The sequence below is a fragment of the Caretta caretta genome, chromosome 22 (genome assembly GCF_965140235.1).
Source record: "Caretta caretta isolate rCarCar2 chromosome 22, rCarCar1.hap1, whole genome shotgun sequence".
In the NCBI taxonomy this organism is placed as follows: Eukaryota; Metazoa; Chordata; order Testudines; family Cheloniidae; genus Caretta; species Caretta caretta.
In genome coordinates this window covers 8,016,913-8,034,341 of record NC_134227.1, presented here as the reverse complement: position 1 = coordinate 8,034,341, position 17,429 = coordinate 8,016,913, and the positions used below count along the sequence as shown (strand labels likewise).

The following is a 17,429-nucleotide window of genomic DNA, read 5'->3' as shown; positions in this document are numbered from 1 at the left end:
TATTAATACATGCATGTTTACCCTTGTTCAGACCACGTAGTTTCTTCCCCCACATTTCCCCCATGAATATTTTGGGGCACAGTTTGCACGAGAAGTGCTGTACAAAGTTAAGCTGTATTGCATTGCTGACTGGACCCCTGAAGGGGCTGGGTTTAAATGTGGTCAGGACACCACCTGCTGATGGGACGAGAGATGTTTAGTGTAGTCAAAACAGACAAATGATAAATAATGACAAGAATGGAAAACCAAAGACTTCGGGCCTGGAGAGAAGGACAATAAGCTACATACAACATCCCTCACCTGCCTTCCTCATCTTTCCTCCACTTCAGTTCATACTAGTCACTTTCTTCACTGCCTGCTCTCACCCTGAGCTTCCATCCATCCCTGACTTACCAGAACTGGCTCAGATACACATCCCAGAGCAGTAGAACCCCGTCTTCTTCTGTTAAAGGGACAGGTCATTTCTCTAACTTCTTCTGGCATCTGGCTTCTAATGGCCACAAACAATGAATTAGATATTGGGTAAGTGATGCAGCCACTCTATTATGGCAGCATCATCCAAGACATCAAGCATATCTACCCACCATCACAATGATTAAAAGTCCATAACCAGATGGCATGTTGTTATTCTTAAGCTACACAGGGCTGAAGCCCCAGTAGTAAAGATATAAGTTAAACCACCGTGACCACAACAAATCCTGTTGTAATGAAGAAGGATCTTTCAGTTCATATGGCTGTTCTGAAGGACATATGAGAGCTGATCCAGAGAGACTAGGAGATACAGATCTGAGTTGTCTGCCAAGAAATGCATCATCAATCCAAAATAAAGTTCTGCACCACCTGTTGAACTGTTCCTTAGAAAGGCTGCATCTGATGTGCCATCTGACAGGTCCAACAATTTCAGAGAAGAGGCATCTTGACTTAGCTGATGTTTTAGGTGTGGCTTCGAGATGTAGTTGTGAAATAAGCTGTCTTGATGGCTGACCGTGCACAATAATGTGCCCCAGAGCCCCGTTTTTCTGCCTAATCACCGAAGGAGCAATGCCAACAAAGACCAGAGGGTTAGAAACTCGAGTTCTCCGGGTCGCACCAGCGATGAGACAAATGGTAGGGTTGATTGCTGAGCCTACCTTGCCAGGACGACAATCGGAGCCCCATGCTGCCACGCAATATTCAGCAGACGCAACAATTAGGGCATTGGTAGATTTCCATAAGGTTGCAGCGCTAATACAGCGAGATTGGTCAGAAAACCTGCAGAGGAGCACAACTCTTGGCTGCGTTTTACCACGCGTCTCCTTGATGTGTTGTCAAAAGCACAGAGAGTGGTCAAGCTTTATCCGCAAATAAGTAGGATACAGTTCAAAAATGATCAGCTGGTTGTTCAGAAGGACCTGCAGCTGCCAATGAGATTCAAGTGGTGAGATGGAAACAAAATGGCACCATCTTTAGTACATTTAGTTTAAGTCACCACTTCGAAAAGTACTTGGCCAAGGTGTCAAGATCAGATGACAGGCAGGACTCCAGCTCCTCAAAGCTCCTTCTGGCTACTTCCAGGCAGATGTCATCAGCATACACGAATTGAGCTGCCAAGATGGGCAGCAGATCAGCTGCATGTATATTAAAGAGCCCCAGAGCAGTGCAGATCCTTGGGAAAGTCCATTGTTCATATGACATGGTCGATTCGAACCATCTCCGCACTTGATGGTCACTATTCTGTTAGAAATCATCTGCATAATAAACGCTACAAATTCCTTATCTGGGACAATGCAGTATAATTTTAAGACTAGTCCATGGTGCTGAACTGTGCTGACCTTCTGTCCTGCATCCTCAATAAAAGATGTCGGTCTAATCACTTGATCCTCAGCACTTCAACTTGGTCAGAATCCTGCCTGGTAATAAGGTAACTGTGGGTTGATTAAAGGCAACAGTCATTTAAATAAAAGCTTCTGAACAGCATATACAGAAAGCTTCAGTTTCCTGTGTTGTCAAGCGACACCTACGTAGCTATAAGAAAAGGAGGACCTGTGGCACCTTAGAGACTAACAAATTTATCTGAGCATAAGCTTTCGTGAGCTACAGCTCACTTCATCGGATGCTTGCAGTCTGAATGCATCCGATGAAGTGAGCTGTAGCTCACGAAAGCTCATGCTCAAATAAATTGGTTAGTCTCTAAGGTGCCACAAGTACTCCTTTTCTTTTTGTGAATACAGACTAACACGGCTGCTACTCTGATACCTAGCTATGTTATGTGCCCCTCAGCTACGGCCAAGGACGTGGGGCTTAACACTAGCCATTTCCATGGCACTTATCATCATAGTATCCAAGCTTTGCACATTTTAATTGATTAAGCCTGACACAACTCCTCTGAGATAGGGAAGAGTAATTATCCCCATTTTACAGATAGGAAACGGAGGCACAGAGAGGGAAAGTCATTCACTTAAGGTAACCCAGGTCTGACCACATATACGCGGCAATTTAATCAGAGTTCCAGGCCTCCCTAAGTATATTAACAAGCTTTAATTAAAATACTTTCTTTTATTTATTTTAAACCTGCTGCCTATTAAGTTCATTTGGTGACCCTTAGTTCTTGTCTTATGAGGAGTAGTAAACAACACTTCCTTATCACTTTCTCTACACCAGTCATGATTTTATAGACCTCAATCATATCTCCCCTTAGCCATTTCTTTTCCAAGCTGAAAAGTCCCAGTTTTATTAATCTCTCCTCATGCAGAAGCCGTTCCATATCCCTAATCATTTTTGTTGCCCTTTTCTGAACCTTTACGAATTCCAATATATCTTTTTTGAGATGGGGAGACCACATCTGCACACATTATTCAAGATGTGGGCATGCCATGGATTTATATAGAGGCAACATGATATTTTCTGTCCTATTTTCTATCCCCTTCTTAATTATTCCCAGCATTCTGTTCACTTTTTTGACTGCCGCTGCACACTGAGTGGATGTTTTCAGAGAACTATCCACAATGACTCCAAGATCTCTTTCTTTCTTGAGTGGTAACAGCTAATTTAGACCCCATCATTTTATATGTATAGTTAGGATTATGCTTTCCAATCTGCATTACTTTGCATTTATCAACATTAAATTTAATCTGCCATTTTGTTGCCCAGTCACCCAGTTTTGAGAGATCCTTTTGAGGCTCTTCGCAGTATGCCTGGGTCTTAACTATCTTTAGTCATTTTGTATCATCTGCAAATTTTGCCACCTCACTGTTTATCCCTTTTTCCAGATCATTTATGAATATGTTGAATAGGACTGAACCCAGAACAGACCCCCGGGGGACACCACTATTTACCTCTCTCCATTCAGATAACTGACCATTTATACCTACCCTTTGTTTCCTATCGTTTAACCAGTTACCAATCCATGAGAGCACCTTCCCTCTTACCCATGGCAGCTTACTTTGCATAAGAGCCTTTGGTGAGGGATCTTGTCAAAGGTCAATTACAGATTAAATCAGAACCTGCCATGGTCTTCAACCCTCGCAGAGCACTAAGTGAAAAGAACATGTCCTGCAAAAATAAAGGTGTTCTGTTCCATCTAAAGTCACCTAATTGAAAAAGGAAACATACTGATTCTTCTGCTATGCGTTTACCCCTTATGTAATTGATTTAACAGTAGGCTCCTGCATTAACAGTTTGTAATCGCTAATTCCTCTGTCGAAAGGGTTTGCAGGAAGTGACTTTCCCTTAACTTCAAGGGGTGAAGTCCCCACTCTGTGTGTGACATTCCCACAAACTAGGGGCCTAGATGCTATAATGGGCCCTGTGATATCCCTCAGATGGGCAGAGATTGGAAAAAGCTATGCTTTAACCACAGATACTGGATTATTTTAAAGATCCCTGATTGCAACAGGTTAACACAATTTCATAACTTGGTTAAAATGCTGTTTAGCCCCCATCTATGCAGGCAAGAGAAAACTGAATTATAACCTGGCAAGGAACAAAGCCTCAAGTTCTCCTTGGTTTGTGTTTCCCCTACCTCAGGCCTATTTATCTCAATTTCTCCTGCTGACTCCCATCTTGATCTTGTGAACCTGCTCAAGATGCCAATTGCTTGTTTGAAATCTTTCAAAACAATGCACTCTTCTGCAAGACTTAGGAACCTCTCAGATCCAAGTGGGACTTAGCCTGTTATCTCTAGTGACAGGCATTCTGTAAAAGCAGAGAGACAGAATCTCTGAACTGGGTCAGCTAAAGTGATCGGTCTACAAATGAAGCTACCAAGACCATACAGTAATTTGCTAGTCACCAAGAAGGACCACCCACACTGCCAGCACCAACTGTGCAGCAGAGAAAGTAGAATCAAGTGATGAGACTCCACTGATTTCTGAAGCCTGGAGCAGCACGTAACAAATCTGGGAAGGCAAAGAGAAAACTGCAGAGCCTAGTCAAGGAGAAGTCTATGTTGCAGTTTCCGAAGCTCTTCAGAGAGCAAGGCAGATGATACATCAAGGGCCTCATTTCCTTATAGGTAGAATTTCCTTTAAAAAAAAATGATCATTTTTACTCTGTGAAAGTGGGACATAAACTGCAAAAAAGGGCTGGAGGGTTGGAAGATTTCTCCTTGCCGAGTTCATTACTTACCCTACTTATAATTTCCTCTGTGAAAATTTAATTAGATGCTGGAGTAGAAAGCTGATGAGATTTAAAGTCCCATAAGTCATCTATATTCTAGTAAAGAGAGGCTTACCCGACTCTAAACCTTCACATAGCCACTGTACAGTGACAGCTTCTGATCTGAATGGCGAGGACTGTTGCTGACAAATAGCAGGGAATTAGTACCTCGACTGATCTTGCTGATCACATCCTGGCAGTGCAATAGGCAGCTGTTTGGGTCCCTACTGGGTCTCATACTACACTCCTGTTGCCTGTGCATCCCCTCCCCCGCCCGGTTTCCATTAACCCTCCTACTGATGCCCTATAAAATCAGGACACCTTGTCGCCCTAGTCTTCAGAGGTGTGACCTCCTCACTTTCCAGGGAGAGGTGGAGCTGCAGAGAGGACCATGGGAGATAATGCAAGACTCAAAAGTCGTCACTAGGCAGGTGTGAGATAATATGCACCTGGACAAACCCCTATGTTCCAGTTGTCATGCCGACCATTCTTTAAGCCACAGCTAATGCAAGTCCCTGTTAAAATCTTTTGACATAATCAGTCCTAGCCCCACATTCTCAGCGGGGCCCATTTTTACACTACTTACACCTTGTAGTCTACAAACCACACTAAGCCAAGTTCTTTTCACTCTCCTTCATTGGGTAAAGCAAACTGGAGGCCTGTATACACAGGTGTGTGAGAGATGCAAATACAGAAGAGAAAACCAAACAAGCCCCTTCAGGAACGGAAAAAGGCATTTGATGCTTTAACAACACAAAGTCCTTCTATAGCACCTTCCATATGAGGATCTCAAAGCAGTTTATACACAGTTCATAGGCACTCCCAATGCTCCTGGGAGGTAAGTTACTATTCCCACTTTGCAGATGAAGAAGTGAGGAAGAGGGAGGTGCCATGACTTGCACAGCAAGTGTGTGGCAGAGCTGGGAACAGAACCCAGGTCTCTTCCAAATCCCTGTGCAATTTCTCCATCCTCACTTCACTTGCTTCTGGCCTATCTTCCTAGGAGAAAAATTCATGCTCACTTCAGGTATATCAAGGAAGTGGAAAAAAAACAACAAAAAAAAACAACACTTTGCTAGCCATTCAGGATAGGCAGCAAATGCCAGTGCAACCTTGTGGATTAACCCAGGCTTAACTGGAGGAAGCTGGGAGGTTATTCTCTTTCATAAGGGAAGCTAAGAGCATAACCGCTCGCTCTACATTACAAGTTTGGTTCAGCAACAGCAAGATGCTATCCATGAGGTGTGACACAGGCAACAGTGTATAACAAAACTACAACACATGGAAATAGAATAAAAACCTATGTAAAAATTTAACTAGCACTTTTTGGTCCTCTGATGATTTAGTTATGGATGCCAGTTTATGTATTGTAAAGGCAGGAGACAACCCTATAAAGGAAAGTTTACTAGAGTAATAAAGTGAGTGTTTCAGACACACCTTTGAGGAAGGCTGGCCAAGACATGGTAGGGTGCAAGGGGAAAATGATCCTTCAACTTGCGACACTTAAATGCTGCCAAAGAGGTAGGATGTTTGAAGTGTAAAACAGATACTGAGCCCGCAGGTTTCAGCGGCATCACTCCTTCACCCTGCTGGCTCATCACTTTTCAGACATTACAGAGACAAACAGTATGATCCAACAATTAAAATCAATGGGGAGATTCATCAACTTCAAAGGGAGTTAAATCAGGCCCAAAAGCCAGACTTAAGTGCAGCTCAAGGGATCGGTAATTTTCTATAAAGCTTTTAGTGGTCCCAGGCCTGATTATCCAGGAAGCCCATCTTTCCCTTTATACCCTACTGTGGCATTTAAGACAGTCTGGAGGGTTTCTAGGCTAAGAGTCTCCGGGGGCAGGCAGCCTTAGGTCTCTCTCAGCATTGCCTTTGGAACTCTTTCACTCTTGATAATTCATAGCCTGAGTCTAGTGGCCTTCAGGTAAGGATGCAGTCATTTGGCTTTGTTTTGGTTTAATTTTTCTCCACTTTGCCATTTGATGTCATTAATGTATTTTAATGCTGTAAATGTGCTCTTACCTTCTATAGCCACAGGCGCTCTACTGGACATTAAATACAGGCCCCAAATGGCCATAGCATGTAGTTTTGATAGAGGAGCAAACTTTTCCCTTGGCACTGATAAGCACGTTTTCTTTTCTAAGGTCTTATCAGCACGCTAGAGCAACCTGGCCTGGGAGAGGTTAAACCAAATGGCCAAGTTTCCTTCTGTCTCACATGTGCATGCTGTTATTCCACTTACTGCTGTAAATTATTCACATCAGAAAAAGGCATTTCAGGAAACTGTCTGCATCATTTCAAGCTTCAAAATATCAGTTTATCATTTATATGGCACCGTTCACCCCAAAGCCCTTCACCAATAGGAATCATTTTACAGTGTAATCAGAGAAACGCAGCCACTTCTGGGGTAAAACATGGCAGCTGTTACAAAGCATATTACAGCTCTACATAATTTAGGACCGGAGATGAAGAAGCCCATTGCCAGGGGAACGGTCAGGGGAAATTCAGAGAGGCAGAACGGAATTATCTGGGTTGGGAATCTAGTCAGGACACTGCAACAAAAAGGGCCTTTTATGGGATCTTTAGTAGCCAGAAATCAGCAGGGTTGGGGTTTTACGTTGCAGCTGAAGGATGACGCCACTGGTACCACAAGGCCCCTAATCATGTGGGGCATTTGTTTTTTATGATTCAGAGGGAAGAACACCTATTACTGAAAAAAGAAAAGGAGGACTAGTGGCACCTTAGAGACTAACCAATTTATTTGAGCATGAGCTTTCGTGAGCTACAGCGCTACTCTGAAACCTATTACTGAGTCACCCACACTGCTTCCTGCAGTGCCTAGGGGATCTCTCACACAAGTGTTTCCATTTTACTTTTTATAGCGTCAAAGCACTTTACAAACTTGAACTACTTTCCCTCTGCCCTCCCCTTGTGCTTTTACCGACCCTTCCATCCAAGGTCCTCAGATGGGTTACATACACAAACTGAAAAGGAGGACTAGTGGCACCTTAGAGACTAACCCATTTATTTGAGCATAAGCTTTCGTGAGCTACAGCTCACTTATGCTCAAATAAATGGGTTAGTCTCTAAGGTGCCACTAGTCCTCCTTTTCTTTTTGCGAATACAGACTAACATGGCTGCTACTCTGAAACCAGACACAAACTATTCCTCACAACATGACCATAGGAAGGTATTATCCCCATTTCATAGATGGGTAGACTGAGGTAGGACAGCAAAGTGAGTTGCCTATAGCTACAGAGGAGACAGTGGCAGAGCAAAGATTACAACTCAGGAGTTCATGGCATCAAAACTCCACAGCCCAAGGCAAATTGTCAACTGTTCACATGCTAGGCCTCAGCCCAGTGCCGCACCTGAGCTACTGCAGGTGTTGGTACGGCTGGAATACCTGGCATTTTAGAAGGCTCGATCCGTTGTGACCGAGACATGGCTTCCTTGCACCAGTGGAGCTCGCTCCCTGCAATGGTCCCTCCAAAGCTGGAATCCGGTGCTGTTCAGGTGCTGATGCAAGGCTGCTCTTTTTCACAGGCCTCTATTTTATTTTCAGGGATGGGCCGTCACTGAGATTGGACACCCAAGCATGCGAGGGGCAAGAATTTTATTAATATGTCTGAGGGTTAACTAGAGCCATTTGAGGTTGGGGTTTCCCCCCCCGCAAATATATTCTTAGACCACTAAATACAAGATCCTGGGCCTGATATAAATCTAGAAGAATAATACTGCTGCCATCAGACCGATGATAAAGTTATACGCTGCTGTAGCAAGATGGCAAAAGAGAAATCAAATACCGGTGCCTAAGGTTTCTCATTACTCAGTACTATTACTATGGAGAGAGATTCTGGGATTCTAATGCAACGATGCCACCTTGTGGAAATCACTGCATCTCACCACCCACTGAAACAGACTACTGGTAACACCCATTGTTTCATGTTCTCTGTGTATATAAAATCTCCCCACTGTATTTTCCACTGCATGCATCCGATGAAGTGAGCTGTAGCTCACGAAAGCTTATGCTTTAATAAATTGGTTAGTCTCTAAGGTGCCACAAGTCCTCCTTTTCTTTTTGAAGACAACTCAGAAGCACTGCCAAACAATACCGAGCTACAAAGCAAGATTCCTTTGAATTACTGAATGGTAACCATGCAAAGGATCTGATACAGACAGCAGCCTCTGTAATGCTGTCTATATTTTGGACAACAGGAACAATCACCTTAACATACTTTCTTGCAATGAACTAAGGCATTTTCCTACTATTAGGATATGACATCATGGTAAGGTAAAAGTTTCCTATTTATAGCCACCTGCTGTATGGTACAAGTTTTACACAGCTAATGAATTGAAATTGGATAGCATGTTTGAGCCTAGTCAGTGCAAGAGAAAGAATTTGTGATTCTAAAATCAGTGTTTTTGAGACCAGATCAGAGATGTTTCTCCCAAGCCTGGTGCCAAACACCCTTTGGAAAAAAGCCTTCCCACGATAACAAAGGAGAGAGAACAAGAGGGGAGGCAGGAGGAAACTCCAACTCCAAGCCACTGAACCTGGGCATGATGATGAGCTGGGTTCCCTATAAACAAGCTCAATGCAAATCTCACTTCTGAACTGATGTCTAGATACTACATTGAAAGGGGCATTTGAAACACCAAAAATAGAAAGATTGGTGATTTACTGATTAGGCTAGTACAAATTCCTCCACAAATCCCTTATTGCACTAAACTGTCCTCCATCCCTAGGAAAAACAGAGGCTTCACAGCCATTGGGAGATGGTGAGATTCCTCACTTAGTACATTTGACTATTAACTAGTTATGCACGAAAGAGTGTATTCACTACAAAGCAGACAAAAAGGGAGATAAACCCAGGTGCCCGTGTGCACCAGACATTTAAGGTCACACGCATGTATAGTCCCACTGCTGGCATGTTACTTGCCTGTCCTACAAGAAAACGTTAAGCCCAACAAAAAGAAACTGAGACGTTGTCTGAGAATGAGAGGAGGCTGTCATAGGAAAGGTTAACAACTCCACAAAGGTTACTAGTGACATCCTAATGCAGGACAAGGAACCCATGAGTGTGTACAAGTGAAAGAGAGAATGTGGGAATGGATAAGCATAGATGTTCTTTTGTTTGAGCCATCTCTTCCTCTCTTTTCCATCCCCTCCAGGTTTGCTGCTGTCTCTTAAATTGTGGTGGGGATTCGACTGTATCAAAAGAACCAGCATAAAGGTTATTTTCTGGGTACGGATGCAAGGAATTCCCAAATGTAGTAATAGCCTGCATTATGTAGTCTCCCATCAATGGCCTTATCTTCAGAGATGGGTACGTATCATTAGCCCCATTTACAGATAAGGAAATTGAGACACAGGAAGTAAAGTAACTCATGCAAGGTCACAGAGTGAAAGAGTGATCAGTAGAACTCAGGTTTCCTGACTCCAAGTCCCCTGCTCTAACTATTAGAGTTTGTCGCCCCATAGATCTCGAGGTAATAAATGAGAATAATTCGGTGTGGAGGTTAACGGCGCCCTAGTGAACTACAAAGAACAAGCACTCTTCTGTTTCCCCCCTTTACATACCTAGCACTTTGATGAGGATTTTCATACTTCGATCTCAGAGCGTTTAATAAGAGTGGGAGAGCATCACTATCCCCATTTTCCAAGGAGATGGCACTATTTTGCCAAGGAGTCACACAGCGGATGTTGGCCTCCTTCATGGAAGTTACAGTGCTTCTGCAGGATTCATGCCCCTTGGCTCAGCTACATAGGTCCCATTTACAGGACTGTTTGGTTTTATGCAGCACCTTTCACACTCACCACATCCTAATAGGCCTTCCGAAGAGAGGCAAGTCATCCTACTAGGGCAGCATGTGTATCTGACTGCACACACAGCAGCTGTTTGCCCCCGACAGTAGCTCAAATGCCATTCTGGAGAGGAGGAGCATGTTGGGGACAGGAGCATGTTGACTGGGATTATCCCTTGTTTTCGTTGGTGAATGTGCAATGATATTTAACCTTTCCCCAGTGCAACCAGAAGGAATCGATAAGCAGAAGGATGGCATCTGCAACGTTGCAGGATCCCCCATATTCCCAGCATTGTGAGACTCACATCCATACCCATAAAATAACCTTTATGCTGGTTCTTTTGATACAGTTGAATCCCGACCACAATTTAACAGACAGCATCAAACCTGGAGGGGATGGGAAAGAGGGAGTGATGGCACATTCAGAATCAGAGCTCCATCAGCTAAGACACATGGTTAACTACAGGGTGAGCTATCCTAGCACTCTGGTTCTCTTCCCCTCACCACAACAGAGCGGTAACACTGGACCCACCCTCCTCCCAAAACACACAAATATATTGACTAAAACATGGGAAGCCCCCACTGCACCCTAAGCACCAATGGTTCTTTAGGTTATTAGCAGGTGTCGGAGAGTCTCGACACATTTTGTCTGCTTACCACTCAGCTGCGGAGGTGGGTACAGGTGGTAGGTGCTGTAGATATCGTTGGACATCTGGAGCTTCAACTTCGTGTGCTTCTTCAGCAGATCGGAGATGCTTTCCTCCTGGAAGGGAGTCTTCTCCAGGATCACTACAGCATCCTTTGCATCGCCAGAGGCTCCACTCACCTAGAGTTAGAGATCAAGATCAGCCTGCATACGCCAAACTTATTCTAGCTCAGCACTTATATACCCCTCCTCCCCATCACTGCAGTAGCCACACAGCTTCCTAGCATTAGCCGTTTCCCATCAGTGGGATGGAGAGCTCACCTGCTAACAGCCAGCAGCATACTTGCCTCTGGCCACTTTATCTACAACCATGCAGGTTCTGTTCTTCACTCTGAAGAGGATGTGAGGGCTATGTAAGGGAGAGAAGAAGACTGGCAATACCCTGTAATATACTGATTGAACTTTATTGGATTAAGTTAAACCTTACTGATTTAAAGTTAATAACTTTGGGGTACATTGTATTGGAAATGCAAATGTTTATGTACTAGTGAAAGATTTTATGGAACTTCTTTACCAGCAAGATAATATTAATGCAATCTCTGAAAGGCACAGGGAAGTTCAAAGATCGTTTTGGTACTATATATGTGATGTGGATTTCCTTAGGAAATGCCATGAGGTGAGGGGAATGCAAAGTCTCTCTCCCAAGCCAACCTTTTGAAGATACGCCCTGGGGAGAGGACCCTTCCTATACTAACTACCTGCTTCTGGAAATTCCAGGTCAAAGACCCCTGATCTGTACAAAAGGGTGGACTGAACTTGTCACGGGTGTGCTGAAGCTGTGAGATGAACTGTAACCCCAAGGACTCACCTAGGGTGGAGGGTAGAGAGGAGGACTTATCCCACCATAACCCAAGTGAGAGTTGGGATGAGCTGAGGGAAGCTTATTAGCACGTGTGTAGGTTCTTTATTCTTCTAACTGTTTTCTCCAACGCTTTTTACCTTAAGAATAGAGTAGGGCTGCTTAGAAAACTCTGTGTGGTGACCTGTAACTGTAGCAATCACTTTGTTATCGGTCTCTGAAGAGAAAGCAAGCAGGTGTCCTTGGGCAGCCTGCCTCTGCTGCGCATAACACAGAGAAGGCCGGGAAGTGTGCCGCATGGGAACACCCCGGTCTGAAGGGAGAGGACATGGGTCTCCACCCAAGACGGGCAACAGCTGGAAGCCCTAGAGAGGGTGCCATGGCTGGACCACTGAGAAGAAGTGCAGGTGCAGTCGCCCTGAACTGTGACAAAGTCAACAGAGGCATCAGCAGCTAACACACAAAACGGACGCAGAAATACTCCCCTACTGAGTGCTCCAGGGAGCAGGCGTTTTTCAAAGAGTGTTTGCCCTGGGCAACTGAGGGAATAAGGCCATCCAGCTTCCCTTTAAGTCTTCCGTTTGTTATGTGAATTTGGAGCTGAGTAAGGAAGTTCTGACCCAGGTGGTACGGCTCTCAGAGCCTGTTAGCAAATGTCGAAACCCCACAGAGAGATGCTGACTGTTTTCTACTGACTCGTGATATCAATGATTCCATTCCATATACAAAGGAGGTGGAATTGGGCTACTGGGTAGAAAGACACAGGGTCTGGGACAGAGATCCCTTTGAAGAAACAGCCAGACCAGAGATGGGGAAAGGTCTGGGGTGAATCTTGTGTAGCATTATCAGTTACTTTGTTAATAAGGCCACATCCCAGGAAGGTGGTGAGTTTGACCTTATAGACTTTGTCTGGAGCAGAGTGGGAATGCCACCTGCTTTATGTACCATTTCAGCAATCATGGGTTCCCCAGAAAACTCAGGCCTTTACCACAACCCATCCAAGAATTTGAGATGGGTGTGAGCTGTATAGTTCACGTGATGGGATGCGATGGTTAGACCCAGCTCTTGCCACACTTCTGCTTCGTTCCAGGTTATGCAGTAATTAGGTATAGGCCCAAATTCCTGTATCATCCATATGAGAGACGGCACAGATGTATTCAGAGGTGATGTATCAGGTAAGGTAAGTTGCAGAACAGCAAGCAAGTCTAAGCAGGGGTAAATTATATGCCAAAGGACAAGAAGAGACGGATGTAATAAAAAGAGCAAACCAATAGAAGGATGCAAGAAGCATTAAGCTAAAGTCCTTCACTTTCTCAGACTTCAGACACCTTAACTCACACCCTCAGTATGTAAATTATTCCAACTCACACACCCTTATACCCACTTACAATGTCTAATTTGACCCATGTACACCTACTGCCTGAATTTGGCCTACAGAACCTAATAAACTCTAGTCCCCTCTTCTAAAGGATTTATTCATCCAAGATTAACATGCTGCTTTGAAATTATGAGACACTTTGCAATTTCCTGACACTTCTTCATCTGCCTCAGTTCTCTCAAAGGTGGATTTACTGCAGACAATAGGGACTAACCCAATAGTATACCAAGCTTATATATGGAGTTGTGAGCTACAGTCAGACCTTTTCTGACTGCTGTATGGCTGTAAAAGTTGAATTAAAAGAGTACTTACAAATTTCCCATTTTATGGCCCCTGAGTGGCAAGTCCATCCGTCTTATTTACGGTGTTTGAGTTACCAGGTAGTTTGCAATTCAATTTCACTTTAAACATGAAAAACCAATCTTCAGGCCAAAAGCAATACATATGCTAATAAGAAAAATAATCTAAGACTTTAGATAGGTTTCCGATGCTTTGTTACCGAGACCAATTGCAATCGCCCCACTCCAATATTTGCCTGCTTCACAGCTCAGTAAACCGGATCTGGACAGCACCAGACTTAAAAGCAATTGAGTCACTCTAACATGCTTGAACTTATCGTTAAAAGAAGTCTCTCAATGGAAAGATTTTAATAAGGCTAGCTTAATGGGGCTATTTTTAAAAAAAATATTCACCTCCCTCCCTCCAGTCAGTTTTGAAATCTGTCGCTAGTCAAAGGTAGAGACTATTCAGGGTGTTAAAAAGCTAAAGCTTGCTTGAAGGTTTGGGGCCAGGTCTTCCGGATTTTGCCAGATGGAATCTCAGGCATGTACATAGCTGGCTTTATACCACTGGGGGTATGTGGATCTGAACTATCAAGTTGCACATGACTTGCTTATATAGATCTGAGCAGCTTGGGGCTTTGCACTCCTCAGTCAAAGGTGTGAATCCAGCCTGGGTTGGAAGGGAAGGCTGTTTAGTGACAAAGCTGGGGGTTGGTTGTGTGGGGGGGAATCAACATCTAATAGGCAAATTCCACACCACAAAAGCCAACTGAACTGGGGTTGTGGGGTTCAGAGACTGGGGTTCAAATGGCGCATGAAGACTGAACTCCTCTTGTGCTCCCATGGGAGAGTCCCTTCAGGTAAGCGGGGAGACAAACTGGGTCAGATGGGACAGTAACTATGGAAGCTAACACTGTTCTTGCCTGTACTGAACATATTGTGTGGATGGACTTTACAGCTGTCAATCCAGCATCGTTTACTACTACTGAATTCACTTATCAATCCAGCATCGTTTACTACTACTGAATTCACTTAGGAAAGGAGAAACCTGAGGAACTAACCAAACACAACCCAAGCAACAGTCAATTTCCACTGACAAAAGTGAATGGAGGAGTGCGGACCTAACTGGGCGAGTAATGCTATAGATTTCAGGACTGGGGAGCACAATTAGGTTCAAGCAGAGACTTGCAAGTGTCAGGATGGTGGGAATTCCTGAGCAGAAGGACACAGAGGAAAGGAAGAGTTTCCCGCAGTGGTTCAGAGAGGGGCTGGGTAATTTGCGTCTCCCTTTCTATGTCCAACATTGCTTAGAGAGGATCATGTAACACTCCATAATAGCTAGGAAGTGGGCAACACCCAGCCACAAAGAGCACAATCCTGCTGACTGTCTGCTGAAGAAAACCATTTCACTTGGCTTGAAGCCATATTCTAGTAGGTTTCATCAGGCTTTTCAGGGTGTTATAAAGCTAAAGCTTGTTTGAAGATTTGGGGCCAGGTCTTCCGAATTTTGCCAGATCGAATCTTATAGCCACCTGGTAAGAGACAGACCTGTTGTATGTATTATTGTCATCCTTGGGTAAACTTCACAAAAGGCACCTAAATTACCTGTGAAAACGAGAGGTGGCTGCTTTTAAAAGCATTACCCCTTATTTACTTAGCACCTACCATCTAGTAAGTTACATAACTGTGGTAGACACTGATTCTGGTATTACTCTCCATTCTTTTCTCACTGCTGTACTCAAGGATCTTTCTCTCTATTCTAGACATCTGTCAGCAGGTGGCCTTCCCCCACTGCTCCAAACAAAATCCCTACATGCGGCATAGGTACAACACACACACATACAAGGATGGATTTATTAACAAACCTAACAACATAAAAACCTCAGCCTAAGCTTGCTTCCAGGCTTGGCTGTTCCCAAAGGTCCTTTAGAAAGTCTCATCCCTACATCCCACTGCCCAAAGGGCCTTTCCCACCTCCCTTAAATCCAGGGTGGAATTAACAAGCTACACCTGGCACGGGGAGTCAGCAGGAATCAATCAGCATTTCCTTGCAGGCTTCAAACACCTACTAAAAGGGTGGGTCAACAGAAGAGCTCTGCCACCCTTATTCTTGGTGTTTATTTAACACCCCCTGCCTTGAACATGCATAAGAGAAACTAGAACTGTTTCAGCTTCTTCTTGATCAATTCTGACTCTTTGCCTGTCTCTAATTTCACATTCAGAGCACTGTAGAGTTGCCCCATATTAACAATTTGTAAATAATAATAAAACTCCCTTTTGGGGGCAGTTTTCCTTACCCTGCACTTGTGTCGAAGACTAGGAGTTTTAAAGGGCTTTGGGGGAGAATTAAAGCAAGAATGAGAAGGATTGACATGACCTTCCTGCTGCCATAGCACGATCTCCTTTGAACCTAGCACAGTACAGCGGCAGGAAGGATAGCCTCAGAGGGCTCACAAATGGGAGATTGCTTTTTGGCTGGCACTTTTGAAAACTTGTTTTTCTTCAGGGTTCAGTTACCCTGTAAAGAAATTACAAAAGAGGCAGCCAAGGGACTGTGGTGGCGGATCTGTATTCTGCTCTTGTGTATTGTTCAGTATTGGAATTCGTTACGTTTGAGCCTGCTCATGCTGAAAATCATAAGCATCATCTTAGCAGAGCCTAGATTTCAGATAGACTTCACACAGAAACATTTACTATATGCAGAGAGCAGTGTGTGCGTACACAGTCATTTTACAAAATACTTAAACTCCAGACCAAAGACAACTCCCAAGGACAGCTGTAGGTCGAATAAGCAGTGATGTGAAGGGTGGTATCAATGGAAGAAAAGCATATCTAGCACCAACTTGACATCCAGTGGGTTTGCAAACAAGTGTAGTGAAGGGATGAAAAGCAGTATGTCTAGCAGAAACAACACTAGAATGGAATAAGAAAAAGCAGCCCCTCTCTTACCCACTAACTGTCCCCCGGCACTCCTGGGGCTAGTTTCATTCCTAGCGGTAAGCAGGTGCACAACTCCATGTGACTTCCGCGGGAACTGCACCTGCCCACAGCAGGACTGAATTTGAATCAGTACAAGTATAATGGATTTCCACACCTAAATCCCATATCTGACCTCTCATACCGGTACCAGACAGGAGTAACTCCACTGAGGACAATGGGGTCATAAAGATATAAAAGATATTCAAATTCTGCAGTGACCAGGCTTAAAAAAAAGTCAGTCTAACGCCCAATTCATTTCCTCCATACTTCCCCCACCCTCCCAGTTTGACTGGACAAACAATGTGCTTCCTCCTATGATGATGTCTCTCTCAGTACCATGTGGTTTGAGGAAAGGTGGATGATCTAGTGGCTAGATCACAGGATTGGGAATCCAAACTCCTGGGCTGCATCCCCAGATCTTCTGCTTCCTTGCTATGTGACCATGGCCAAGTCACTTACCACCCCCGCACTACACTCTGACCATCTGGAAAATGAGCATACCTGCTTCCCCGAGGTGTTATAAAGTTCCTTAAAGCTTGCAAAACACTTTGTGATCCTTGGGTGAAATGGCCATTTATAATTCTTACGGCTGAGGTAAGGAGTCCCCAGTCCGACTAACCCACTCACAGAGCTAGTGAGAATGTTACAACCAGAATAATTGCCATTTCCTCTTTCTGCCCAAGTCAGTCCAAATTCTTTTCCAAGCTCAAAGCAGGCGCACACAGCAGTAATAAATCTTTATGAGAGAACCAGGTTGGTGGATCTTGCTTTTGCTCATGTGTGTTTCAAGCAAGGAGCTGCTGAAATCATGAGATGATGCAGTCCTGTCCTCTC

General features: G+C 44.1%; 1 protein-coding gene across 2 annotated transcripts in view; it reads right to left on the bottom strand.

Annotated features, from left to right (window-relative positions):
* The window catches only part of DCPS (decapping enzyme, scavenger), a 63,280-nt gene that overhangs the window by 44,521 nt on the left and 1,330 nt on the right, over positions 1 to 17,429 (bottom strand). For both annotated transcript variants that reach the window (XM_048827637.2, XM_048827638.2), the window contains exon 2: positions 11,110 to 11,278. In XM_048827637.2, coding sequence (XP_048683594.2) covers positions 11,110 to 11,278 — 169 coding nt within the window. The remainder of the gene's footprint in view (positions 1 to 11,109; positions 11,279 to 17,429) is intronic.